This window comes from Peromyscus leucopus, chromosome 7 (assembly GCF_004664715.2).
Source record: "Peromyscus leucopus breed LL Stock chromosome 7, UCI_PerLeu_2.1, whole genome shotgun sequence".
Taxonomy (NCBI): Eukaryota; Metazoa; Chordata; class Mammalia; order Rodentia; family Cricetidae; genus Peromyscus; species Peromyscus leucopus.
In genome coordinates, this window is record NC_051069.1 from 31,281,929 (window position 1) to 31,308,558 (window position 26,630).

Here is a 26,630-nt window from a genome sequence, read left to right on the forward strand (position 1 = left end):
AAACTGGATCTTCCCAAGGTCTTGGTGTTGGTTTCTCAGGTTGCCGTGGGTCTCCCAGCTGAGACTGCATTAAAAATATTAAGCAACCCATGTGGTTACCCTGACCAGTGGGGTGGTCTCTTTAGTTGCTGGATTTGTGGAGACGGTGTCCTGTCATTCTCTACCTTCCCAAGTCCCTCCCCTCCATGTCCCTTCCCCTCCTCCGTGAGGGCATAGCCACTAGTGCTTTAGGAGAAAGCACTTGGATGTTTCCAGGCAGTGGCTGTTTACCAGCTGGTACAGACCACTAAAACCAAAAACCCAAAGACTAGTAGAGTCGCTACTGCTACCTGCTGGGTAAATAATCAGTCCTATCTGATGACCTATATATACACTTCCCAAGGGCAAAGCAAGGAGAAACTGCAGGAACTGCACCCAGTCTCAACTTCCTCTGGCCTTTATTTCTCTCCTCCTACCGCTGCCTTGTGACCAGTCAGATTGGTCTTGAGGGCTCCCAGAGGTTCAGAGCAGCCACTTTCTTATGAGATTATAAGAGGAACTGGCCTGCTGGGGAGCTGGCTGCTTCTTCCAGCGAGTTCTCCGTGTTCCATGCTCCCTGAGAATCAAACTACGTTTAGAATTGCTCGTGTTACCAGGGTGTGCTTACCCGGTGGTGGCGATTGTCACCACGAGCTTTCCACCGCATCTCAGAGAGGACTCTGGCCCAAGTCTTGGCCTGGAAGCCTCCTTCACTGCCCTGGACTCTCTCATTTTTTCAGTCTTCCCCTTGCAGCTCAGGGCCCAGATGTAGGCAAGTTGTGCCTTCCTACCCTTTCCAGGTTATGTACAGCTGCGTAGACCAAAAGGCTGAAGACAGGAAGGGGGCTTTGGGCTCCTGTGAGCACAGTTAGAGCAGGCCGGAGACCTGAGCTTTGCAGCATTTGGGTCTGCAGAAGGTGTAGAGCACCTGCCACATTGGGGCAAGAAGGAGGGAGGGAGACCTGAATGACCACAATAAAGAGATTTAGGCATTGCCTGGAAGGGCGTGTTAACAGCTCAGGGGCATGGTGTACATCTTAGGTTTCTCGTGGTGAGCTGGCCATGCGGGCTCTGGAGTTGGCCAGGATATGGACCCAGGAAGTGAAGCAGCTGCCTTTTTGGAGAACGTAATGGCAGTTGGAGGTGAGGTTCATAACATGTCTACTCCCCCAGATGAAGCCGTCAACCTCCCCAGACATCTCCGGAAGGACATGATGACACTGATTGTGCTGGTGGCCCTGTGTACTTTTACCTTTGTTCTCTGGAAGGCAAATATCGCCCTGCAAGACTCACCACTTCCTGAGGAAAGTCATGCAAGGCTGGGCGTCTTGCTGTCAAGAGTGCCATGCTGGGCCCAGACTCATCGCTGGGCCACTGAAGCGCCCTTGGGCTTCACATCCTAATCTTAGCAGGAGTGCAGATGAATCCTGACCTTCTCCAGGCTGAGACGGGACCTAGAGAAATAGCCAACAGTTTGTTTCCCTTCTTTCCCTGTTTGCCTTCTCTGCTTCTAACTCATCCATCATACCTGGGCTCCTGCATCAAAGCTGGAGAAAGTCCGGTGTGTAGATAATTCTGTAACTGACTGTCTCAGCTAGGGTTTCTATGGCTGTGATGAAACCCCACGACCAAAGCTACTAGGGAGGAAAGGCTTTATTTCACTCACAGTTCCAGACAACAGCTCATCATCAAAAGCAGCGAGAGCAGCAACTCAAGCAGGGCAGGAACGTGGAGGCAGGAGCCGATGCAGAGCCCATGGAGGGGTACTGCGTACTGGCTTGCTTCCCATGGCTTGCTCAGCCTGCTTCCTTATAGAACCCAGGACCACCAGCCCAGGGATGGCACCACCCACCATGGGCCGGGCCCTCTCCCACCAATCACTAATTAAAAAGTGCCCTACAGGCTTGCCCACATCTTACGGAGGGAGACATTTTCTCAACTGAGGCTCCCTCCTCTCTGATGACTCCAGCTTGTGACAAGTTGACATAAAACTAGCCAGTACCCTTACTTTATCTTGCCGGAAGTACCCCTGGGATATCAAGTGATTACAAACAGGCTGCTGAAGGTAGTCAGGGATGCTCCTGAGACCTCGCTTTAGGAAGCACCTAGTAGGTCAGGCCTGGGAGCCAATCCATGGGGTTGGCCACCAGGTGCCACAACAGCCAGGCATTTAGAGCAAGGTAGTCTTTTTTTCCTACCTACGTGTGTGTGACGTGTGAGCTATCACATGTATGAGGTGCTGGGTGATGAGTGAACCCTGTCTCTAAACGGAGCAGAGGGATTAAGTGTTGTATGAGGCCCTTCTGAAGCACTGGGGTTTAGGGATGGGGTTCAAGGATGGATATTTGCTGTCAGCAGGGGAGTAGCGTTGGTAGGAGCCTGCAGACAGGAGGAAGGCCTGGGTAGGGGGAGACTCCAGGGAACTGGCTTATGGCATCTGTGCAGGACGGCTGCTCCGCATTGCCACCCTGACTGCCATCTGGAGGTGGAGGAGACTGACTTTGACCTTGAGGACTGTGGGGGGCCCCGAGAGAATCTTTGAGTTGGGGAGCAGTGAGCAGGAACGTTTTTGGGAAACGGAGCTCCTTCCAATATAGAGGAGAAAGAACAGAGAAAGGCCTGGAAAATGAAGCATTGTCAGGTCCCAATGGTGGGATTGGAGGGAGGAACCATGACACCTAGCTTTTTCTGTGGCTGCCGAGGATCTGAACTCAGTTCCTCATGCTTGCACAAGTCCTTTACTGACCGAGGCGTCTCTCCAGTCTCATCACTTAACTCAAGCTTCTAATTTGTAAACCTTTGAGGGACCAAGCACATCCAAACTGTAGCAGGCAGTGTTCATTCTTAAAGGCAGGGGCCGAGGCTGTGTGGAAGAAATACAACATTAGTAGAGGACACAAGACTAAGTTCCAAGGTGCATGTGTGTGTGTGTGTAGATGAGGAATCTGCACAGAATCAAGGTCTGAGATTGTCATGGGAGGAGAGCATGGAGGCCTCAGAGGGATGTTGCAGAAGGTGAAGGAAAACACATTTTCAGGGAGAGACTGAGAACCATCTGAGGAGAGGAGGCACACACGTGAGTTAAATCGCACCGTGCAAGGCTTTCAGATCAGGAAGTGCTGCCTTTGCTTTGGAGAGCACTGAGGATTGATGGGCTGTTAAAAATTGGACTCTGCACCAGCTGGATATGACTCTGCTCCTGCGTCATCTGGAGCATTTAACTGCCGTGAGCTTCAGTGTCCTCGTTATTAAAAGGGGGTGTGACAGGATGGCCCAAAACACTGAGTCACTGTGAATGAGGAACAGCCTGAACAAGACACAGCCTGAGAAACTTCTAGCTCCCTGCTAGTGTTCTTAAAATACAACCAAGCCAAGCCAACCAGACAAACACACCAACAAAAAACATTTGGCCTTATCATAATCATGGCTAGCTGTATGGTATTTTAGATTCACAACTGTGATCCCGTAGAAAGAAAGGCATGAAACAGATTTCCGGAGCAGTCCTTTCTAATGAAAGCACCACCTTCCCGAGGAGCCAAGATGGGTTGAGAGCAGGAAGGCAGGCTGTTTCTAAGGGAGACATCCATGGCGAAAATTATGATGCTCTTGCTAGGATCATAATTGTTTTTATTGCATTGAGTTTGCTTAGAGTAGTTCTTGCTTTCAAAACATTTACTACCTTTTCCTTAGACTTAATTAGGCTTCTGCAGAGTGTGAGATCTACATTAGATGCTGGGGGAGGAAGTACGGGAGGAACAACACAGGAGAGCCGTGCAAAGGAGAAGAAGGAGGGACAGCCGAGAGCCAGCTGGGAACCAGTGCAGGGGAGCGGCTCCCGTGCAGGCCGACGAGAAGGGTTTGGAGCAGGAAGCTCATCTGTCGTGTAGGAAAATGTCCTTGGACTGATTCCCTTGAATGGGCTGCCTTCTAGGACGTGAAGGATTGGTTGTGGGTGGTGCTGGGTCCCCGTTACTCTAGCTCTGATTCATTGCCTGGTTCCCTGGGCCACTCTTGTTCTTCGGGGAGCATGGCTTTCCCCACCCGCACCCCCGCACCCCAGGTCCCATCTCATTTGAGCTTCCTAGGCTTGTTCTTTTCTTAGGCCTCGGAGCCTGTCATCAAACCTGTATGGTCCCTAGTCCCCTACTTTCTGCCCAGAGTTGCATTTCCCTAGGCATGGGATGTTCTTTCCTTGTGGATGTTATGCCTGCTGTGCTGGGTAGTCGTTGGCAACTCGACACAAACTAGAGTTGTCTGGGAAGGGGGAACCTCAGCTGAGAAATCGCCTCTGTCAGACCGGCCAGTAGTCAACGTCTATGGGGACGTTTTCTTGATTAATAAATTGATATGGGAGGGCCCAGCCCACCGTGGGTGGTGCCACACCTAGGCAGGTGGTCCTGGGTTGTAGAAGAAAGCAAATGGAACAAGCCATGGGGAGCGAGCCAGCCGCCATGCTTCCTGCCTCTCATCCTGCTTGAGTTTCTGCCCTGACTTTCCTCAGTGATGAGCTAATAAATCCTTCCCTGCCTGAGTTGGTTTTGGTTGGTGTTTTATCACAGCAACAGAAAGCAAACCAATATACGCACCCTTCAGTGACCACCTCTTATATGAAGTAATCTCTGACACCTCGGACTGGACAGGTTCTCACAGGGCTCTGCCTGTGTCACTGGCCATTTACCTTCATCTGTGGCTGGCGGTGGGCATGCCTACCTCTCATACTAGGCTGCTGGGGGCATGCCTACCTCTCATACTAGGCTGCTGGAGGCATGCCGACCTCTCATACTAGGCTGCTCTGCCTAGGGGAGGATTCTTGCTGTGGTACTCCTTGCATATGACTGATGCTGTCTGCAGTATTCCATGTTAAACTGTACTACCTTGTCTGGTCCCCAAGAAACCTTGAGGTGGCTGCTGCTGCCGTCCCAGTGGAACTTGTTTGAAGTCAGTGGCCTATTAGGAAGTAAAATGAGGCATGGCCCCTGCTTCTCACAGCCACTTCCAGCTGTGTCTCAAGAGTTGCCTGGCATAATAGCAAAGAGGGGCCACCTATCTTAGATGTAGAGATTTGAATGATTTTCCAGGAAAGGCATGACCCGTGGCTGCTCGGAGGATGGATGGAGTGATGGTACCCCCATCTGGGTTCAGACAATCTGAAGGGCAGGATATCTCTGTCCTGGCTGCCGGGAGCCGCCTTCTGACTGTGATGGAATGGCCTGCCAGTGAGCAAAAATGGCCAAGTCAATTGGAAGGAATAAAAAAACACCAGAAAAGCTGGCCAGCCTTTTGACTTGGTAAACAAGCTCCCTTCGTGGCCTCACTGGACCTGTCTCTTCACTTGTTTCTTTGTGTGTGTGTCACGCGAGGACTAGAGAACCTCTGGTATTGGTCCTCAGGTGTGGCTCTACTTCTTTTTTTCAAGACCAGTCCTAATGTGTGCAAGGCAAAAACCTTCCAACTGAGCCCCACACCCCTGTCTTAATTGAACCTGGTTTGCTTTATATTTATTTATATATATTTATATTTAAATATATTTATATTTATATATTCAGCCTCTTTTGGTTGCCAGGAGATGTAGAGGAAGAGGATGAGACCCTGTTAGTGCCATGCCCCACAACCAGGGGCACTTGCACATGGTTTAGGGACCTGGCGGATGGCTCTGGCCAGACGGTGCTCTGAGCTTGCCTATTCTCTCTTGCAGTACATCTTTGTAGATGCTTATGCCCAGTACCTCTGGATCACGTTTGACTTCTGCAGCACTATCCATGGCTTCTCCATCCCATTCCGGGCTGCTGACCTCCTCCTCCATAGCAAGGCCTCCAACCTCCTCTTAGGCTTTGACAGATCTCACCCCAACAAGCAGGTAAGAGTTCTCTGGAGCACAGACGTGTGTGTGTGTGTGTGTGTGTGTGTGTGTGTGTGTGTGTGTGTGTGTGTGTGTGTGTTTCTTTTGGAATTTTCTGCTCTGCTTGGGTGGATGTGTGTCCTTTTCATGACCTCACCTCCTCCCTCTTCCTCCTCTTCCCTCAGGCTTAGCCTTTGTAGCTACTGTTTCACCTACCACAGCTAAGGAAAAGTATAGTCCTCTTGGCACCCTCTCCCTATCTCCCTGCCGTCACTTAGCACCCAACACTTGGCAGGTCCTGTGACTTCAACACTGGGCCTTTCTTGGTGCTCATGCATTTTTTTTTTTTTTTTTTTTTTTTTTTTTGCAAGCCTGTGGGGTAAGTTGAGGCCCTGAAATTTGACTAGAGAGAGCCACATGAGAAGTCTGGAGCCTGAACTCGGCAGTGACTTCGTGGCGTATGTCTGTGTGACTTCTCTATCCTCTACTATATTTATTTTGTTTGACTCTTGCCAAGCCGGGATCGAACCCAGGCCCTTGCGCCTGCTAGGCCAGAGTGCTTCCACTCAGCTTCATCCTGCCCCGCCGTAAGCACGTCGCACTTACACGTCTTCGCTGTTGTTGTAGAGGTGAATACTCTTCGTTTGTGTTTGTGCATGCCTCTGAGTTATAAAGCGCATGGTGTGCATACTTCCCATTTTGAATCAAGTTTGGAGGAAACTAAGAAGCGAGGGAGAGCCTGCAGAGGATTTCTGTCTCCAGGCTCAAATGTGTCAAGTTGTGAAGACTGCTAGGGCATAAACATGTGAACTCCGCAGGTCCTTCCATGAGTCCTGGCTGGGGAGACTTGAATGCTTTTGCTCAAAAGGGCCTTGAAACGATTCATCTGCTCTGTGGTTGTTTAACCAAAACAGAGATCTATCTGTTTACCCTGGCAAGCCCGAGGGAGTAACCTAAGCTGAGGAGCAGGGTCAGTTTACCAGGAGAGGTGGACTATTGTTAGTTTTGGTCTCAGGCTTCTTAATCTTTTTGGCTGGGGCCTGTGGAAGCCTCTGGTGTCTACAGGTTGTGGGGCTTTGGTAAAGAGCTGGGAAATCACTCACCAGCCAAGTTCATGCATTCAGTTGATCCCTTTTGCTCTGGGCTTAGGCAGTGCCCTCTGCAGCCAGCTGAAATGACCACTGTGTATTTCTTTATTTAGTGCTGGGTAGCAGACGTAGAGGGCAGATGAGCATTCTGCCACCACCCAGCTATTCCCACAGTCTGCAGATACTGTATTTTTATTCTCTTTTTAGTATACTTTTCTTTTTTAACAACATTTTACCACTGTAACGTTTTGTGTGTTTAGTTGATTGATATCGTTACGTTTAAATTGTCTAATATCACCACCATCCAGCTCCAGAACTTTCGTTCTGTCTTGTGGAACTGAAACCTTGTGTGTGTTAAACCCAGACTCCCCATCTCTCCCTCCCCAAACCCCTGCTGACACCATTGTGTTCAGCCTCTGATCTTGCCTCCGCTGGGTCCCTCCTGTAAGTATAATCACATGCTTTGTCTTTTTTCACGAAGAACAGTGTTTTCAGTGTCCTGGGCTTCAGTGTGTTCCAGGATCGCTTTCCTTTTGCAAGGGGATCATCCACTGTGGAATGGATGCCCTGCATTCTTTCCCCATTTTTGCTTTGTTTTTTTGCAGTGCTAGGGAGAGACCCTGGGTGCTGTACTTGCTAGGCAAATACTCTCTGCTGACACCTCCTCACTCAAGTGGTGAGACAGCCCACAGATGGAAGGCAGGTTGCCCTCATCTTTCTTCCAGTTGCTGTAGAGAGGTCTGTCCTGCCCTCTCTTTCTGTTTGCTATGGTGTGTCGGAGTGCCTGTCTCACAGTGCCCTGTGGAGGGCGGGGTTTCAGTCATATGCTGGCATACACATCTCTTCTCATGTCGTGGCTGGTTCTTGTCTTTTTGGTCTCTGCAGCTATGGAAGTCAGATGATTTTGGCCAGACCTGGATCATGATTCAGGAGCATGTCAAGTCCTTCTCTTGGTAAGTTGAGCCACAAGGCAAATCCTTGCAACAAAGAAAGCCTCCTGTCTCCCAGCTCCTTCAGCTTGGATTGGTGACTTTGGCATGACTGGGACCCAAACAGGAATGAGTTAAGTGAGGATCATTTTAGCTCATGGTGTCCTAGGCTTGTCATGCTGGGAAAAGGTGTTGGTCCAGCCCATGGCTGGATGAGGCTGTCCACATCACAGTAGACCAGGAAACAGAATGAGAAGGACCCAGGAGCAGGCTATGACTTTTGAAGACCTGACTCTCTTCACCTACTTCTGCTAGCCTGGCCCTACCTCCTATAGGTTCCACAGCTTCCAGCTGGGACCAGATGTTCAGACTATGACCCCACGGGGAAAATGGCAGACTCAAACAGTCATAATAGACAGTGGGTGGATATTTTTCTCTCATGTGGAATGTGAGCCATTTGGCTCAAGAAATATGCTGTCCTGATCTGAGAAGCAGAATTGCACAGGGAACATGCTCACCAGTTGGCGGGGAGAAAGGGAGTGTTTTTCTGTTGGTTAGAGGACCTGGGGGAACCTTAAAGCTCCTACATGTCCTCGAGCCCCGAATACCTCCATGTTCAGGGCATTGTATCACAAATGGGATTTCCCTTGGTATAGAAACTCTGGTACATCCATTACATGTTTTTCTTTCTTTCAATGCCAGCTAAACAAAATCTGTGGAGACTGTTACAGAGGAGAATGTAGTGTAGGGAGCCAGAAAAGACATTTTGTATACATGCCACACATGTTGTGGGAAATACGAAGTGCCAAAACAGCTTCTGCTGGCCCTTGATCCAGGCTGTGCATGGCAGGTGGGAACAGGAAATGGCATGCTGTAGAGAGTTGTAGAGGACAGGACTTCCCTACAGGACCTGGATGGCCAGAGGCAGCTGTGTATTATTGTGGTACCCGGGTGGGGAAAACTGAGTTTAATGTCTGGACAGTGTCGTGTTGGAAATTTGTGAAGGGAAATTGTGTAAGAATCTGCAGTGTCGAGGGACAGTGAGGTGACGCAGTTGGTACAGGCACTTGTCACCAAGTCTGTTGACCTGAGTTCAGTTGCCAGAAGCCACAGGTGGAGGGAGAAAACCATAAGTTGTCCTTTGACCTCCATACAGTGCTTGCATTGTGGTCTGCACATGAATGCATACACGTGTGCATACACACACACACACACACACACACACACACACACACACACACACACACATTTAAAGAATCTACAGTGTTTGTGGAAGGCATTTGGACTGAATTCTGAGAGCATTGGGGAGCCACTATAGGTTGGGAGGTTGATGCTGGCTGTCTTCTTCAATCAGGGGCCACTGTATTTTTAAGACAGGGTCTCTCAATGAACCTGGAGCTTATTAATCTGACTAGACTTGCTGGCCAGTGAGTCCCTGGGATCGACCGGTCTCCCTGCCCTCCATTAGCATTAGTATTCCAGACAGTAGTCTCCACTCCCATGTTTTACATGGGTCCTCAGTCTTGTATAGGAAGCACCTTACCCACTGCGCCGTCTCCCCAGCCCTCCTTTGAACCATTGAATGCATCATCGTTTACTCAGATGATGTGTATGTGGACCACAGGGCCCAGGGCCTTTGCGCTTGCTCTGTCCTCTGGCTAGAATATTTCTTAGCTTGCACTTACTACCTTCCCTCTTACCTCACTGGTCCTTGAGACTTGCCCGTCAGATCTTACTTATGTACTTCAATGTTATTGGAGTATACACTAGGTTGTTACAGGAGAGAGCTAGGAAAGTGGCACCCACAGTGAAGCTAGTTATGAGCATCGTCACACACGGCTCTCCTTGTGTGTGCGACAAGAGCAGCTGCAATCTATTCATTTAGCAAAAACCCCAAACACAAGCTACAATTATGATGTCTAATCCTGTTAGCTCTCGAGACTTCTTCATCCTCGACGCCCTCTACTTTTATTTCCTTTTGCTTTCCTCTCCTATACCCACTCCCCATTTGATTTTTTAAAATTGTAAATGGAAGTGAGAACATATGCTTTTTTGTGCGTCTGGCCTGTTTGACTTAACATAGTCTTCGAGGTGTCTCCATGTTGTCACACAATAGCTCCATTTCAAAGGTCGGTTAATATTTCATTGTATCTATGTGTCAGTTTCCGATGCATTTCGTTTTCTGTCAATGAACGCTTAGTTATCTCGGCTCTTGTAAATCGTGCCACAGTAAACATGGGAGCGCAGATCTCAGAGGCAATGATTTCATTTCCTTTGGGGTTTATATCCAGAAAAGAGACTGCTCAGTCATATGGTGGTTCTATTTTTAATTTCCTCAGGATCCTCCCCAGTTCTGGTTCACACAGCGTGCCACACACGGATTCTCCCTTTCTCCACATCCTCCCAACACCCCTGACTATTGTCTTTTAAGTAATAGCCAGTCTTCTGTGGGGAGCCATCCTTCTAAAGGTTCGACTTAGAATTACAGCTGTTACTCTGTTCGTTCAGCTATGTGCTGTCGTTTTTTGTGTGCAATCCTGTATTACCTTGTAGCATACTGTTGTTTGGTGTATTAACTGTTTGTCTTCAATAGGATGAAGGCATCAAAGGGAAGAGATTTTGTTAGTCTTGCACACTGCTGAGTCCCCAGGGAAACTGTAACGTGGGTAGACATTGCCAAATTTTCCATGGACATTGTCAAATTTGCTTTCATCTCAGTAGCACAGAATAGTGTCTTTCTCTACAGCTAAGGGCACATTGTCTCATTTAGCTTTAATTTGCATTTTCTCATTATGAATGAATATGACTGTCTTTAATCAAGAACTTTTTTTTTAAAGACAGGACTCATGTAAAGATGGATGGCCTGGAACTCTGTATATATTTGGCAATGATCTTGAACTCCTAGTCAAACATGATTTAAAAAAAAATGCTTTTCTTAGCAAGTCTGAGGACAGCTGTGGCTATACAGAGAAACCCTGTCTTAAAAAAATGCTCCTTTTTTTGGACATGTCTTCTAATGCCCCTTTCTTTTTTTTTGATTGTTAGTCTTCTTATTGATTTCTGGGAACTCTTTATATAGTTGAGATTGGTCCTTTTCAGTGTGATATAAGACAGGTTGTAAGTGTATGCTTGTTTGCCAGTTATTATTTGTCTGCTGAGTTTTATGTTTAGTTTTAGTCTACATTAAATATAGTGGGGCAGTAGGTTGTAGATACTGCCTGTGTTTATTTTAGCTGTTTGTGTGAACTGAATTTTTTTGAGTTGATATTACTTCCTTAGTAACGAAGGATGCTGAAGAAGGAGTAAGGGCAGTAAGGGGCCCTACAGCTAAACATCTTCTAAATCACATCCACTTCCTTTGCATAGCAAGCAGTTTTTCTGATCCTTTGATTATTTTCCTTGGGCAGAGGCTGTGGGTGTCTTAAGAAAATTGTAACCATACTATCGTGTAAGGACAGTCTCCATCCAGGTAGTACCATCATAACTTTCCTTTGCCTTATGGGGACAAATTGATTGTTTTTTTAAAGATTTATTTTATTTTGTATGTATGAGTGTTTTACCTGCATTGATATTTATGCATCACAAGTGTACCTGGTATGTACAGATGTCAGAAGAAGGCACTGGATTACTGGAGTTGCAGATGGTTGTGAGCTACCATGTGGGTGCTAGGAAATGGACCCTGGTCCTCTGCAAGAGCAGCCAGCACTCTTAACCACTGAGCCACCCCTCCAACCCCCAAATTGACCTTTTATTACTTTAATGAAGAGCATACTGAGAGGGCCAGCCAGCAGGACTTCTGAATGCAGGAGTGTTTAACTTAGAACTTTGTTCTGTAACTTCTGCAGGCACACAGGTGTGTTGGAGAGGTTGGCTCACTTTATTTCAGATGCTTGGACATTTAGGATTGATTGGGATTTTGTGTTGCTTGGGGGCGGGGGATTTCTCCCTAAATTTCCTCCATAGTAAGAGTACTAGCTGATCTTTCAGAGAGTAAATAAGACGGTCTTGATCCACCATGCCTGTCAACCTGGGAGCATCAGCAGGGGAAGTAGGGCCAAGGCAGAGAAAGCAAGAAAACACATGTCCAGAGCGAGAGACTGGCAAGGCAGGGCAGGGCAGGAAAAGACCTGTAAAGGGGGTGGGAGTATTCAAGGGTGTCCCACACAGCTTCTCTGCAGGGCTGTGGGTGAGGCAGGTGGGGCCTAGTGGATGACTATGATTAGACGGAACCAATGGATGGAATTTCTCCATGGAAGACAGAATACGAAGTGTCTAAGAGCCGGGTAGTGGTGGCGCATGCCTTTAATCCCAGCACTCAGGAGGCAGAAGCAGGTGGATCTCTGAGTTTGAGGCCAGCCTGGTCTACAAAGTGAGTTCCTGATCTACAGAGGCAGGTAGATCTCTGAGTTCAAGGGCTAAACAGAGAAACCCTGTCTTTTTTCTTTGAAAAAAAAAAAAAAGAAAAGAAAGGAAAAAAAAAAAAAAAAAAGGAAAAGCTGGAAGGTGAGGAGAGGAGATGCCAGAGTATAGGAGCCTGTAGATGGAGCCAATCCCAGGATGAGGAGGTCCAAATATGGATGAGGGAAGACAGAGGGTTGAGATGAGAGGTATGAGGTGTTCTGACTCTAGACCTTGGCTTCCTCTTTTGGCTGGAGAAAGGGATAATAGAAATGAGCTCATCTCAAAATATGTCAAGGAGGGTTTCTTCCTCTCTGCCTTTTAAAAATACCCAGCAGCCTTCTTTTCATTTGCATATCCTCTAGGCTAGAGGAAGTACTTTAATCAGTACTTCTAATTGTGGAGAAGAGAACATGTCACCAGCCGCCCCCACACGAGCATCTGATCAGGAAGAATGGATTTCTCCCACGCTGGGCCCAGGCTGCCGGCTTCTCCACCACTCTGCTCAGAGTCCAGATTGTAGGGTCGACACAAAGTCTTCCTGAAGTGTGAAATGAGACTCTCTCTTTTCTAGTTCTTGTCTTCTTTCTGTATGTGTTCACACAAGCATGTGTGTATGGAGGCCAGTGGTTGACGTGGGGTATCTTCCTCCGCCTCTGTCTTATGTTTTGGAGATAGGGTCTTTCATTGAACTTGGAACTCACTGGCTAGACTTCCCCTCCACCTTCCCCGAGCTGGTAAAAGAAGATACTGCGCCCCACTTTTCACATGGCCACTTCAGCTTCAGGTTCTCCTGCTTGTACTACACCCGCTTAATCAAGTGGACGTCTCCCGAGTTCTGTTTCTTCCTTTGAAAAGAACCTATTTTCTTTGATGAATGTGGCCTTGACACTCTATCTCAGGAGCAATTAGAAATGATCCTCACCTTCATTATGCTAAGTGCCACAGGGCATGTAGAACTGTGTACAGGCAGCCACATAAATGACACCCTCGGCTCAATGCCAGAGTCATCTCGGCATGGCTACCGTGGGGTTCTTTCTTGACTTCCCAATTAATTTTCCATTTGCGGATTCATCAGCTTTGGTGTTTATTTTTGAGCGTCAGGAAACTGGGGCAGATCAGTGGTCTTCTCAGCTTCTGAGTGGTGCTGCTGTATTTGAGGGCGCTAGCTCAGACCTTCTCCACTGCAATCTGATCTTACCCGGAATTGGCAATTGGGGTTAGTATCTAGAGTTGTGGTCCATGCATCCAATGCAGTGAGCATCTCTTCAGCCAGGGATTCTGTTATCTCAGCCTCCCCAGGCCAGTGTGACATGCCCAAGAAGATTGTACAAAACCATGTGATGCAGTGGATAAGAGGCACTATTCTAGTATAATGAGACTGACCCCAAAATTCACCTAGCCTCAGCATGTTCATACCTGAATTTAAATGAAAACTCCTACAAAAACGTTGATAATAAGTGTTGCAGAGATGTGTGGCTAACATTGGGAGAAGAGAGAGGAGCACCGGGGAAGGCATCTTGGGGGACAGTGATTTGAACTTGATCTCAGAGGAGAGTAGGATTTAGGTGGAATTTGTACAGAGAGATGTTCACAGAAGCATGGAGAGACAAGTGTGCCTACCCTCTCTGGAGGACGCCTAGCATGTCGGCAAAGCAGGTATCTCATGGGAGATGAAATGTCTTGCCAGGATGACTCCAGATGGCATGGGTTAGTGATGTCAGTGGGGACAGGCAGGGAAAGAGCTGAGGGATAGGCCACTTGTCTCAGAAGGTCCTAATGTGCCCTGTCTACTGCTGTACTTTGTAGGCTACAGCACCTGGGAAAAATGCCTCTCCCCTCTGAGGTTCTGAGCATGGGGCTAGGAACCTACCTAGTGTCTCTGGCTCTCATTTTATTCAGAACCACCCTGCCTTTTGCTTTTTCTGCTCTTTGAAAGTAGGACCAGAGATTGCCTTGAGTTAATCCCAGGATGCTTTGGAAACAGCCGTGGCCGAGTAAAACACTTGACAAGTGGCAGTTCCCCAGCTTCTGTCCCTAGCTAGGGAACAAGCAAAGCCGTATGCTTGAGGCAGGGTGCCATTTGTAACTGGCCCCATGGGGTCTTTAGATCCTGGGCAGTTGTCCACACCGCGAAATGTCCGTGACTCTAGTGATGAAATAGGAAATGGTAACAGTTGCTTCTTCTTTTCAGGGGAATCGACCCCTATGACCAGCCAAACACGATCTACATTGAGCGGCACGAACCCCTAGGGTTCTCCACAGTGTTCCGCAGTACGGACTTCTTCCAGTCCCGGGAAAACCAGGAAGTGATCCTGGAGGAAGTGAGGGACTTTCAGCTTCGGGACAAGTACATGTTTGCTACAAAGGTGGCGGTAAGTTGAGGATGCTCGGCAGTACACTGCTCCAGCGGTTCCTTTGCTCTGTCTGACATTCACCTGGGTGAGTTTGCGTGACGTCTACTTGAGGTAGCTTAACTGAAGGATCCTGGTTGTCAGTGGACATGCCTGAAGGGCATGGAAAGTGTTGGATCAGAATAGAGAAATCCAGAGGAAGCAGTCAATGTGTCAGAAGACCTAGGGATCTGCTTGTCTCCTGGTAACCAAGCATCCCAGACAAAGATTTCACTTTTGGTGTATGTGGTTGTATGTGTGTGTGTGTGTGTGTGTGTGTGTGTGTGTGCGCGCATGTGCATGTGTGTATAGGCCAAAGGTTGACCTCAGGAGGTTTTCTCCCTCTCTCCACCTTATTTTTTGAGACGGGCTGAGCCTGTAGCTTACCAATTCAGCTAGGCTTGCTGGCCAGTGAGCTACCTTCTGTCACAGCTGTCCCAGAGCCGCTGTGACTGGTTCCTCACCCCACAGTGGGTACTGGGGATTGAACTCAGGTCTGCATGCTTGCCCAGCAAGTGTTTTACCAACTGAGCCATCTCCCTAGCTCCTAAAACCAAATGTCTTCGTAATCTCAATAAAAAGAATACAGATGGGAACCGCTGCTCTTGGGAACTATTTTTCTTTGAATCCCATAGCCTGATTGGTTTCTTTTCATTTAGAATCATCTCTTTCTTTGAGATTTTGGGGCACTTTTCATTTACATGGCTAATAGGATGAGTAGTCATTGGCTAGTGGGAGTTGATGCTCAAAGACAAGCAGCAATTAAGCTTCCAGCTATCAGTAAGTCACTCAATGCTCAGCCTCCCCGAAGTTTGAGGTCCAAGAGCCAGGTGCTGAAATGGAGGCTTGCTCGTTTCAAACCAGAGCGGATCACTTAACAAGGACTCTGTGACCCTGTTCAAAGGGACAAAGCGGGCTCTGGGAAGAGCGTCCTGGATCCCTGCTCCTGGGAGCTGCAGCTTTGCTCACTGACTGTGGAAAGTCTCTGGTCCCCGGGAGGGAGATTGTCCTGCTTTCTGTCCCTGCTAAGTGAGGGACTGAAGCCAGATGGAGGGTTTGTCTCCAGGTTCTCATTTATTTCTGCAGTTGGTAGCAGATGGGGCAGACGCAGGCAGGCCAAGCTCCCCGATAGACTCCTAGGGTACTCGCCTGTGGGAAAAGCAGAGTGGAAGGGTGGAGGAAGACTACAGGAGGCCAATGGCTGTAGACGTCCCCATTATGGACTTTGCAAAACTGTGTTTTCTGATTTTATCAAGATTTGTATTACATTTATTTATTTAGTGTGTGTGTGTGTGTGTGTGTGTGTGTGTGTGTGTGTGTGTGTGTCTGTGGCGGGGTGGGGGAGGACGTGTATGGAGGTCAGAGGACAACTTGTGGGCACTGGTTCTTTCCTCCCACCGTTCCTGTCCCGGGGTTTGAACTTCTGTCATCTGGCTTGACCAGAAGCACCTTTACTCCTGAGCCATCTCACTGGCCCACACGTTTTATTTTTAAAGGTTGTTTTAGGACTAGAGAGATGGCTCTGCAGTTAAGAGCACTGGCTGCTCTTCTAGTTCAATTCCTGGACCTGGGTTCAATTCCCAGCACCCCCATGGCAGCTCACACTGTCTGTAATTCCAGTTCTAGGGGATCCGACACCCTCACACAGACACCCATGCAGGCAAAAACACCAATGCACGTAAATGAAAAAGATGTTTTAAAAAGTGTTTTTACATTTTTAATCTATCTGTGTCCCTGTGTGGGTATGTGCTCCTGAGTGCAGGTGCCGGTGGAGGCCAGAGCCGTTCAGGCCCCTGGAGCTGGAGTGCTGGGTTAGTGGTGAACTGCTGCTTGACATGAATACTGGCATCGAGCCTATGTCCTCTGAAAGAGCAGTGCACGCTCTTAACCTCAGAGCCATCTTTTCAGCCCCCACAAATAATCTTCTTCTTCTTCTTCTTCTTCTTCTTCTTCTTCTTCTTCTTCTTCTTCTTCTTCTTCTTCTTCTTCTTCTCCTTCTCCTTCTCCTTCTCCTTCTCCTTCTCCTTCTCCTTCTCCTTCTCCTTCTCCTTCTCCTTCTCCTTCTCCTTCTCCTTCTCCTTCTCCTTCTCCTTCTCCTTCTCCTTCTCCTTCTCCTTCTCCTTCTCCGTCTCCGTCTTTCTTCTTCTTCTTCCTTCTTCCTCCTCCTCCTCCTCCTCTTCTTCTTTTGCTTTTTCGAGACATAGTTTCTCTGTGTAGTTTTGGTGCCTGTCCTGGATCTCACTCTGTAGCCCAGGCTGGCCTCGAACTCACAGAGATCCACCTGGTTCTGTCTCCTGAGTGCTGGGATTAAAGGCCACCGCCTGGCTCCCACAAATGTTTTTTTTTAAAACCACTGAATTGTGGCCATTTTTTTTTCCGTGCTTGCATTAACCCCTAGATCATCCCTTTCTTGCTTTGCTTGGCTTTTTCTTATCCATACCCGTGTACACACCGGTACACACATACACATGTGCACACATGCACACACACACATGCTTTCAGGGTAGCTCAAGAACACACCTGCCCTAGTAGCCTTGCACATGAGTAGGGGGGTAGAAAACAGGTACAAATGACAATCAGGCCCCAGCATGGATGCTTTGCGACCCAAATTGGATAAGCCTGAGTTCTTTTGCAGCCTGCCACCTCATCTCTGGCTCCCCAGCGGCTGTGGGCCTTTTCAGTTCGAAGTCGTTGGCTTGGAGTTCCTGTGTGGCTTTAATTTCTCAATTCTCACACACACTGATGATGTCCTGGCTTGTCCTCGCTTTTGCCTCACTGGGGCCTGAGGTGGACGGCTGTTGTTCCTTCTCTGTCTGTAATTCCTGGATCTCGTGCCGGGGCGTTTAAGGGACAAGAGTGGGAACTGTCTGTGTTCCACTCCAGGCCAACAATAGGCGCAGCTACTCTCCAGAGCATCTGTGGAGTTTCTCTTACCCCTGGGGCCATGTCTGTTTTGATGGTCACGGATGTGACACCCTGTAGCGATATGGGGTAGAGTTGAATGTATGCTGCCGTGGACCCACCTGATTGAAAAAAGACCCAGACAAGTTCATTTTTAAATTTTGGAAGGATGTGTGATGGTTGCTCTTGCCATGTTGATTGCATGGAGAAGTACAGGGGGTTAGTGAAGCACACTTCTGGCTGTGTCTGGAAGGGTCTTTCCATAGCGGACTGATTAATTGGGGGAGAAGATACCCAGAAAGTGGGGGCCGCCATCCTACCCACAGGCTGGGGACCTGGAGGGAATAAAAGTGGAAGAAACATCAAGTTTGGCATTCTCTTTCCTTTTCTGTCCTCTGATGACGTGACCTGCTCTTCTCTGCCATGCTTTTCCTGCGGCTGTAGACCAGACCTCTAAAACTGTGAGCCAAAATTAGTTATTTCTTCCTTCAAGTGGTTGATCTTAGTATTTGCCACAGTGAGAGAAAGTCAAACTGATAACAGTTAGTATTGCTGTCTTGAGCCTCTCTCTACCCAAGATCCTAGTGAGAGGGTGCCTCCTAGTCAAATGGTATTCATACTTTCTCGTGCGCACGAGTACGTGCGTATGTGTGTGTGTGTGTGTGTGTGTGTGTGGTGTGTGTGTGTGTGTGTGTGTGTGTGTGTGTGTGTGTGTGTGTGTGTGTATGCGTGCGCGCACGTGTACAGGTCTCTGGGTTCCCAGGCCAGTGGATGTGGCTTGCATCTGTGGTTCTAGGTAAGCTGTGCCAGGCCCACACTCTTCTCTGAGGAGCATCTGCAGCATCATCGCTCCGGAGCAGATGTTACCAGTACACATTGCAGGGCCCAAGTGCCCTCTGCCCCCGAGCCCCAAAGAGACTCATCAGAAAGGGGCTAGAGAGATGGCTCAGCAGTTAGGGGTGTTTGCTGCTCTTCCGTAGGATTTCAGTTCCCAGCAACCTAAAGAGAGAACTCGCAACTCCCTGTAACTCCAGCTCTTAGGGAATCTGATGCTTTCCTTTGGCCTCTGTGGGCAGGGTACCTGCATGCTTGTGGCAAGAATGCACACATCTGAAAACTGAGCTATCAGTTATCTCATTGCTCTTGACTCCATTACTCTCTGCAGAGTCTCGATGTATAAGTCGTGGACCCTCTGCCATCCTGCCCGGCTGTCATTTCACTTCCCTATTTATGTCCTTTTCAGCAAAAGATATTTTAATGTTGATGAAAGCTAATATATCTACTGTTCACTTATTTCATTTGCTGCTGGTATTTCCTTCCTCTTTCTTCCTCTCCTCCATTTTTGTGCTCCTAGGGACTGAACCCAGGGTCTTGGGCATGGCAGGCGGTACCTTGCCATTGATCTTACAGTTACCTTAGTGCTTACAATTGATGCAGTCATTTTAAGAGATGACTGCTGCCTCTTTTCTGCCCGTGAAGATCCACGGTTAATGCCTGAACTGCAGTTTTCTTTTCAGTCGGAATACTTTTGTGGAGGTGTGCGCTGGTTTGAACGAGAAACGTTCCGGTAGTCTCGGGCATCTGAACGCTTGGTCCCCGGCTGGTATCATGACTTAGGTGGTGCAGCTTGCTGGAGGAAAGAAGTCCCTAGGGGGCGTGGGCTTTGAGATGGACAGCCCCATGGCATCTCCAGTTTTCACCCTCTGCTTCATGCTTGCAGTTGAGGATGTGCCCTCTCAGACTCCTGCTTCTGCAGGACTCCAGTCTGCTGTTGGCCTCCATGTCATGGTGGACTCTTGCCCTGCCTTGGTCATGGTATTTTATCACAGCAACTGGAAAGTGACTCCCAGGGTCACATGAATGCCCGCCTGTATGCTAAGGATGGAAGCCAGGGCTTCCTACAGGCCATGCAAGTCATCTTACCTGAGTTTTGACCGAAGAACACTGCTTGCTCGCTTCACTGTTCACAGGCTTGTGCTTAGCAGCTTTCTTATGTAGCCCAGGGGATGGTGCCACCCACAGTGGGCTGGGCCCTCCTGTGTCAGTTCACAGTCAAGACAGTTCCTCATAGACAGGCTCACAGGCCAGTGAGATTGAGGCTGTTCCACAACCTAGGCTTTCGGGTGACTCTAGAGGACACCAAGTTGACAGTTAAAGGTCACCAGGACATTTTGTTGTTGAAGATCACACAGTTGCTGTGAGGCAGTGGCTCTTGATCCCTACCCCTGGGTCTATGTTGTTCTTTGTTGTTGCTGTTTGCTCACCAAGTTTCGTGCGCTGTTTCCGTAAAGACTGTTCTTTATTGTGCATATACCGAATTGTCTGTGGTTTAGTTTAGCAGACAGCCAGTGATGGTTAGAAATTTCCTTGGGTGCTTTGAAGAGGCCAGTCTCTGCCCTTCCTGATGGACTCTGGTGTGGGGTGTGTTGGGGTAAAACTTCCTGTTCTCCGCCTGGTGAGTTGCAGAGCCGTCTTCACCCTCCACTCCTGCCTGATGCGGAGCCCTCCAGGTTAGTTGGAGGTGAGCCAGGCACTGTTTTATTCTTCCTAGGGTGCAGTCATAGCTATTATGTGCTCGGCCTTAAAGATTCCTAGAAATCCTTTCAGAGTTTTTCAAACAATGCCTCTTAGGGCAATTTTCTTTCTGGGTTTTTCTTTTGAAGCTTTGGTTAGCCCTGGCTGTGGATGCTGCCTCTGGCAATCTCGATGTTAAACAGCCTATTGTCAGTTGCTGTCCCTCAGGCACACCCTGACTGGCTATTGCTCTCTCTCTCTCTCTCTCTCTCTCTCTCTCTCTCTCTCTCTCTCTCTCTCTCTCTCTCTCTCTCGTGTGCGTGCGTGCGTGTGTGTGTGTGTGTGTGTGTGTGTGTGTGTGTGTGTGTGTGTGTGTAGGGTCAAGTGTAAGGAAGATAAGTCACCAGGCAGGTGAATTACAGACAGTTTTCTAACTGCATGTTTTTTATGGAGGGGTGGCCTGTTCTGTCCTGCCCAGTAGCCCCTCAGCTATCATGGCTGTGAGGTTGTGTGCTTCCAAGGCTACTTCAGAGTTAGAGAGCGAGGGGTGAAGCAGGGCGAGTGAAATGCAGCGAAGTCCGCCATGCTTGCTTGCCAAGGTCCAGCTGCTGTTCTTCAATAAATGTGCTTGGAGTTTTGCCAAACTTTCTGTGGTTCTCAGAAACCTGGGAAAGTTGGTTTTTGAGAGTGTTTGTGGTTTTTTGTTTTTTATTTTATTTTTTCTTTCATGGGGGAGTTCTAGAGCTCCTTACCTTGTCATTCTGGAAATGTCTCCAATTAACATTAACTTTGTAAACTTTATCCTGGTCTTTTTCTGATCTACACAAAGGAACGGTTTCTACTGATATGATCTCTGAATTGCCCTCATCGTCTTCAGCATCCCTTGTAGATGCCAGCCCCACTAACTGTCTATCTACCATTTGTTTAATTGATCTCCCCTAGGATAGTTTTTCACTTCTTAAAAATTGTATATTTTGCCGGGCGGTGGTGGCTCACGCCTTTAATCCCAGCACTTGGGAGGCAGAGGCAGGCGGATCTCTGTGAGTTCGAGGCCAGCCTGGGCTACCAAGTGAGTTCCAGGAAAGGCGCAAAGCTACACAGAGAAACCCTGTCTCGAAAAACAAACAAACAAAAAAAAATTGTATATTTTTGTTAATGCTCTTATATTTTATACATATAGACAATGTATTTTGATCATAGTCTCCCCCAACTCCTCCTGGATCCATCCGCCCACCTCCACACTCTTTATAACATCATGACCTTTTTTCGTATGTTTTGTTTTAATTTATAATCCGCTGAGACCAACCTGTGATACTCCTGGGTGTGGGATCATCTGCTGGAGCATGGTTGATCCACCAGGGACTGCACTCTTGGAGAAACCCAGCTCTCTCTTCCGGAAGCCATCCACCTCAGTAGCTGATCCACTAGAGGTGGAGGCTGTGAGCCCTCCACCCCGGTGCTGGAGTGTCGACTGACTTGTACAGCTCTTGTGCAGGCAGTCATAGCTAGGCGGGTTCGTGTTCTTTGGTCCTAGCATGTCCGGAAGCCATTGTTTTGCCCAGGTCCTTCCTGACTGCTGGCTCTTAGAATCTTTCTGCTCCTCCTCTGTGATGTTCCCTGAGCCTTGGGAGGATGGGTACGATCCAGATGTCCCAGTCATGACTGACATTTATTCTCTGCACTTGGACCGATTGCGAGTTTCTGCGTAGACCACTGTCTGCTCCATGCAGAAGCTGCTCTGGCGGAAGTCAGAGCTGCACTCATCTGTGGGTGTGGAAATGCCCATTTGGAGGACAGTTCGATACTCTGTCCACTTAGCAAAGCAATAGTGGCAGGTTTGTACCTGTGCCTACACCCCTGCTGTGGGTTCTCGGTCAGGTTTACAGTGCCAGGCAAGTGTTTCCTCTATGGTACAGTCTTCTTGAATCCAAACAGAAGCAATTGGTTACTCCCGTAACATTCATCCCACCATTTGGCATTTCTTGCCATGCTGGTCATTTTGTAGCTCACGGAGTTCACAGCTGGGTTAGTCTGTTGGTGACTTTTCCTCCTTCGTAGCCTGCATAGTTCCTCCCGGTACTGGGAAAGCTAGCCAGCTAGTCATAGTTTATCTGTGTTTTTATCATGGTCATTTGTTTTTTCTTAGATGAGGTGTTGCTCTGTCACCCAGATTGGTCTCTGATTCCTAGGCTCAAGTGAGTTGCTTGCCTCGGCCTCCTCAGTAGCTAGGATGTAATAATCAGATTAATGTTGTCACTGGGACAAAATATCTGAAGGAAGGAAGGAATTTAAAAGAGAAAGGTTTGTTTTATCCCACAATTTCAGAGTTTTCAGTGCAGAAGAGTGAGGAGGGGAGGGGTGGGCGTGGCAGCTCACTTCCCGGTGCCCAGAAGCAGAGAGAAGCCTACACCAGCTGCCTTGCTCCTTTCTCTCTTTTTTTTCCACCTAGCCAGCCTGGGGACAGTGCCTTCCTGTGCTCAGAGCAGGTCATTTCCCGTTTGTTAACCCTCTCTGGAAATGCTCCATAGATACGCCCAGAGCGTGCTTTCCTAATCCCTAGGTGTTTTCTTTTTTCTTTTTCATTCTTTTTGGCTTTTCAAGACAGGGTTTCTCTGTGTAGCCCTGGCTATCCTGTAACTCTGTCTGTAGACCAGGCTGACCTCAAACTCAACAGAGGTCCATCTGCTTCTGCCTCCTGAGTGCTAGGATTAAAGGTGTGCACCACCACCTCTGGCTCTAGGTGTTTCTTAGTGCCATCAAATTGTCAAGATTAATCATCCACAGCAGGAGATGCCTGGGCCGCTGGGTTAGGTTTCTGTGTTTTATGACTGATGCTCCGCGCAAGGAGCCGTACATAGTGAAGATTCGCTGAAGCATTGTCATCGTTCCAGAGGGGAATGTGACATTGACTGCTGCAGCTGAAACTCAGGAGCCTCTTAGCGCTTGTCCTCATGTCACCACACACCTTGGGAGGCCTCCTGCTGTCCAGCAGTCTTTTCCAGCTGAACTGCTAGAAATTTAGAGTTGAAGAGTGCACTGCCGCATCCTTTGGCCTTTGTGGCTAAGAATATGTCATTTCTTAGTTCCTCCTTGATTGTCCATTACTTTGCTTTGACATCATCTCAGATATAAGCTGAAACCCACACCATTTGATCATCAGAACTGAAAACACAAAATTAAAAAAAAAAGAGATAACACTCTTCATAAAGTATCAAATTCTGTACCATTCACCGAGATGAATGCATTTAAAGAATTCCTAGTTGTTGTATATGCTGGTGGGTCTAGTAATGGACACAGCCTTTCAGGATATCAATCCAAAATGAAAATTCTGCAAGCTGAGTATGGTGGCTCATGCCTGTAACTCTAGCACTTAGGAGGTAATAGCAGGAGGGTCAGGGGGGCTATCCTCAACTATACAGTATGTTCAAGGCCAGCCTGGGCTACATGAGATCTTGCTTCAGAAAAAAAAATCTGCTTTTTAAAAAAAACTTTTTAATTTTCTTAGAATGTACTCTACAGATGGTATACAATTGTAAAAGAGGTAGTATGTACTCATGTCTTTAATTAGAGAGTGCTCTGGAAATCACCTCAGTACCCACCATCAGCTGCGAAATGGAAAGATGTCTGAGATACATGATTAATGAAGAAAGACTAAATTGTGGCTTGGCGAGATTTACACCCTGTCTTTATGAATAAGTTGTTCAGTCATTTCTCAATTGTGACCCAGTTTGTGTGCAAAACACTGGACTGTACACATCATATTAGAATTGTATTGGGCCACTGATAAGAGACTAGAAATCGAAGTGACAGTCTCCCATGCTGCTTCAGGTAGACAAGCAAGCTAAGGCTAGGGTTCTAGCTAAGCTAAGGATCGTGTCTTTCCATTCCACTATCCTATGGAGTTATTCCTATTCTTTTGTTTTGTTTTGTTCTGTTTTATTTTTGTTTGTTTGTTTTTTGAGACAGGGTTTCTCTGTGTAGCTTTGGCGCCTTTCCTGGAACTCACTCTTTAGCCCAGGCTGGCCTTGAACTCACAGAGATCCATCTGGCTCTACCTCCCAAGTGCTTGCACCACCACCACCCAGCTCCTATTCTTAATTCAAATGCCTTCACTGGCCTTTGAGTCTTTACCCAGCTCAGAAGCTGAAGGAAAACCAGAATGGCCAAATGGTTGCAGTACCAGCTGATTTGTACCTTTAAAGTAACTTCCCCCGAAGCCAACATGGTATGTCTCTTTGCATCTCATTACCCAGAGCTTGACTATGTGACTACACATGACGAAGAAAACATAAAGAATTGAGGAGATCTTTCCTCTGGGCGGTAGTCAGGCCCTGTTATTCAGGAGGGAAGAGAGGCTGGGTATTGGGGGAAGGTAGTGCTGTCCTCACTGTATCAAGATGCTTGTGTGTGATAGTGCAGGTGCATAGAGCTGTCTGCCAGTGGACACCCTGGAAGGTGGAATGGGTGGTCAGGGCAGTGGTAGCAGAACTCTTCATTTTATCTTACACTGATTTGTACTGTTCAATCTTTCCATGGGGCTTACTAATAACAGTTAAAAAAAAAAAAAAGACCAACTCACAAAACCCTGTGGTTTATTAAGAAGAGCATCAGAGCCTGACAATGCCCTGCACAGTCAGTGGTGTGTCATGATTTAATTGCTAATATTTTTCTTGATGACCAAAAAACAATACAGTGGTCCTGTCAGAATACCTTAGGGTGAACCAGAATTATCTCACTTTAGGAATAATTCTCTCAGAAGCAGAGAAAGGGCACCTTTCGAGACTTTGAAGAAATTGATACAGTGGTCTGTGATGTTGTATTTATGGGGTAAGAGTGGCATGCATATATATGTGTGTATGTGTGTGTATTTGTATGTTTGTATGTATAATATATATGTCTATATTCCCCCAGATTCCTAGGCCACTTTGCAAATAATTGTTGAAAGTGTTTTCCAGCTTCTTTTTCTTTATTTTTTAAAGTTCAAGTGTCTTCCCCTCCCCAGTTCTTAAGCTCTCTTATCTTCTTTCTATTTTCATGACTACACACAGGTGCATGCATGTGTGTGCATGGGTGTGTGTGTATACACACACACACACACACACACACACACTTTACTTCAGACTGTACATATGAGAGAAAAACATGGTATTTGTCATTCTGAGTCAGGCTTATCTCCAGTTGTATGTATTTCCCTACAAATATGATGTCAATTGTTTTATAGGGCTGAATGAAATTCCATGTGTACATGTATAACATTTTCTGTATCTGTTCCTTTGCTGATGAGCATCTAGCCTGGTTCCATTTCTTAGCTATTGTGGTTTAAACTTGGTTGTGCAAGGATCGCTGTGGTATGCTGACTTAGAGTCCATTGAATATATCCCCAGGAGTGGCTTAGCTGGGCCAGAGCAGGTGTTATGTTCAGACCTCCACACTGACTTCCACAGGTGGCTGTCCAGTTGACATTTCTCCAGTTAGGTGAGCTCTTTCTCCACACACTCGCCAGCATTTGTTGTCATGGGTTTCCTTGGTGATAGCCATTTTGACTGGTGTGAGATGGAATCTCAAAGGTGTTTTAATTCTCACTTCCCTGATGGCTAAGGACATGGGGCACTTTTTAATATATTCTTTGGCCTTTGTATTTCTTCTGTTGAAACTTTTAGCTAATGTTGGGTCTTTGGTACTGCTGGGAAATATCTTCTTTTAGGGAACAGAGTTTGGAGCAGTGAAAAAAATATAACATGCAATGTATTTCATGGATGTTGTCTTCATTGGTAGTCATGAAGATCTTTGCATACATAGGATACCTTAACGTTTTCATGGCCCCAGCAATGGCTTAAAATCTCCCCAATGCAACATGGGATACTCAGCATTATGCTGAGTGTTCTGTTCTATCAGAGAGTATGTATTCTAGCAAAAAATCCTACTTGAAGGGAAGCAGCCAGAGATTGGCTCATGGAAAAACCGAGGAGTCTGTCGAGTCTTGCAAATTGAAGCCTTGAGACTGAATAGCTTTGTGAGCTTTGAATGATGGGCGGCTGGTCTAACCTGTGCTAGCTGAAAGCTGCAGGTTCTGCTCTGTCTATATTCCACAGCTTGCTTGCTTGCTTTCTTTCTTTCTTTCTTTCTTTCTTTCTTTCTTTCTTTCTTTCTTTCTTTCTTTCTCTTTTTCTTTCTTTCTCTCTTTCTCTCTCTCTTTCTTTCTCTCTTTCTTTCTTTCTTTCTTTCTTTCTTTCTTTCTTTCTTTCTTTCTTTCTTTCTTTCTTTCTTTCTTTCTTCCTTCCTTCCTTCCTTCCTTCCTTCCTTCCTTCCTTCCTTCCTTCCTTCCTTTCTTTCTTTCTTCGGCTCTTCTTTACGCATTGGTGGCCTCCACTGCCATCCCCATGTTCAAGCTCTCCTGTCACACCGCTGTCCCTCCTCATCTGACATCCACAGAGTGTCCGTAGGAGCTGTAGACCGGGTGTCCTGTACGAAGCAGCTCAGCTCAGGGCTGACACTGTCAATTAGGAACCGAGTCACAGTCTGCTTTCTGTTCTCAGTGGAATCAGACGGG

At 47.4% G+C, this 26,630-nt stretch overlaps 1 protein-coding gene across 2 annotated transcripts in view; it reads left to right on the forward strand.

The window, feature by feature from the left end:
• The window catches only part of Sorl1 (sortilin related receptor 1), a 168,600-nt gene that overhangs the window by 26,847 nt on the left and 115,123 nt on the right, over nt 1–26,630 (forward strand). For both annotated transcript variants that reach the window (XM_037207586.1, XM_028866304.2), the window contains exons 4-6: nt 5,714–5,875; nt 7,831–7,898; nt 14,467–14,647. In XM_037207586.1, the coding sequence (XP_037063481.1) occupies nt 5,714–5,875; nt 7,831–7,898; nt 14,467–14,647 (411 nt within the window). The remainder of the gene's footprint in view (nt 1–5,713; nt 5,876–7,830; nt 7,899–14,466; nt 14,648–26,630) is intronic.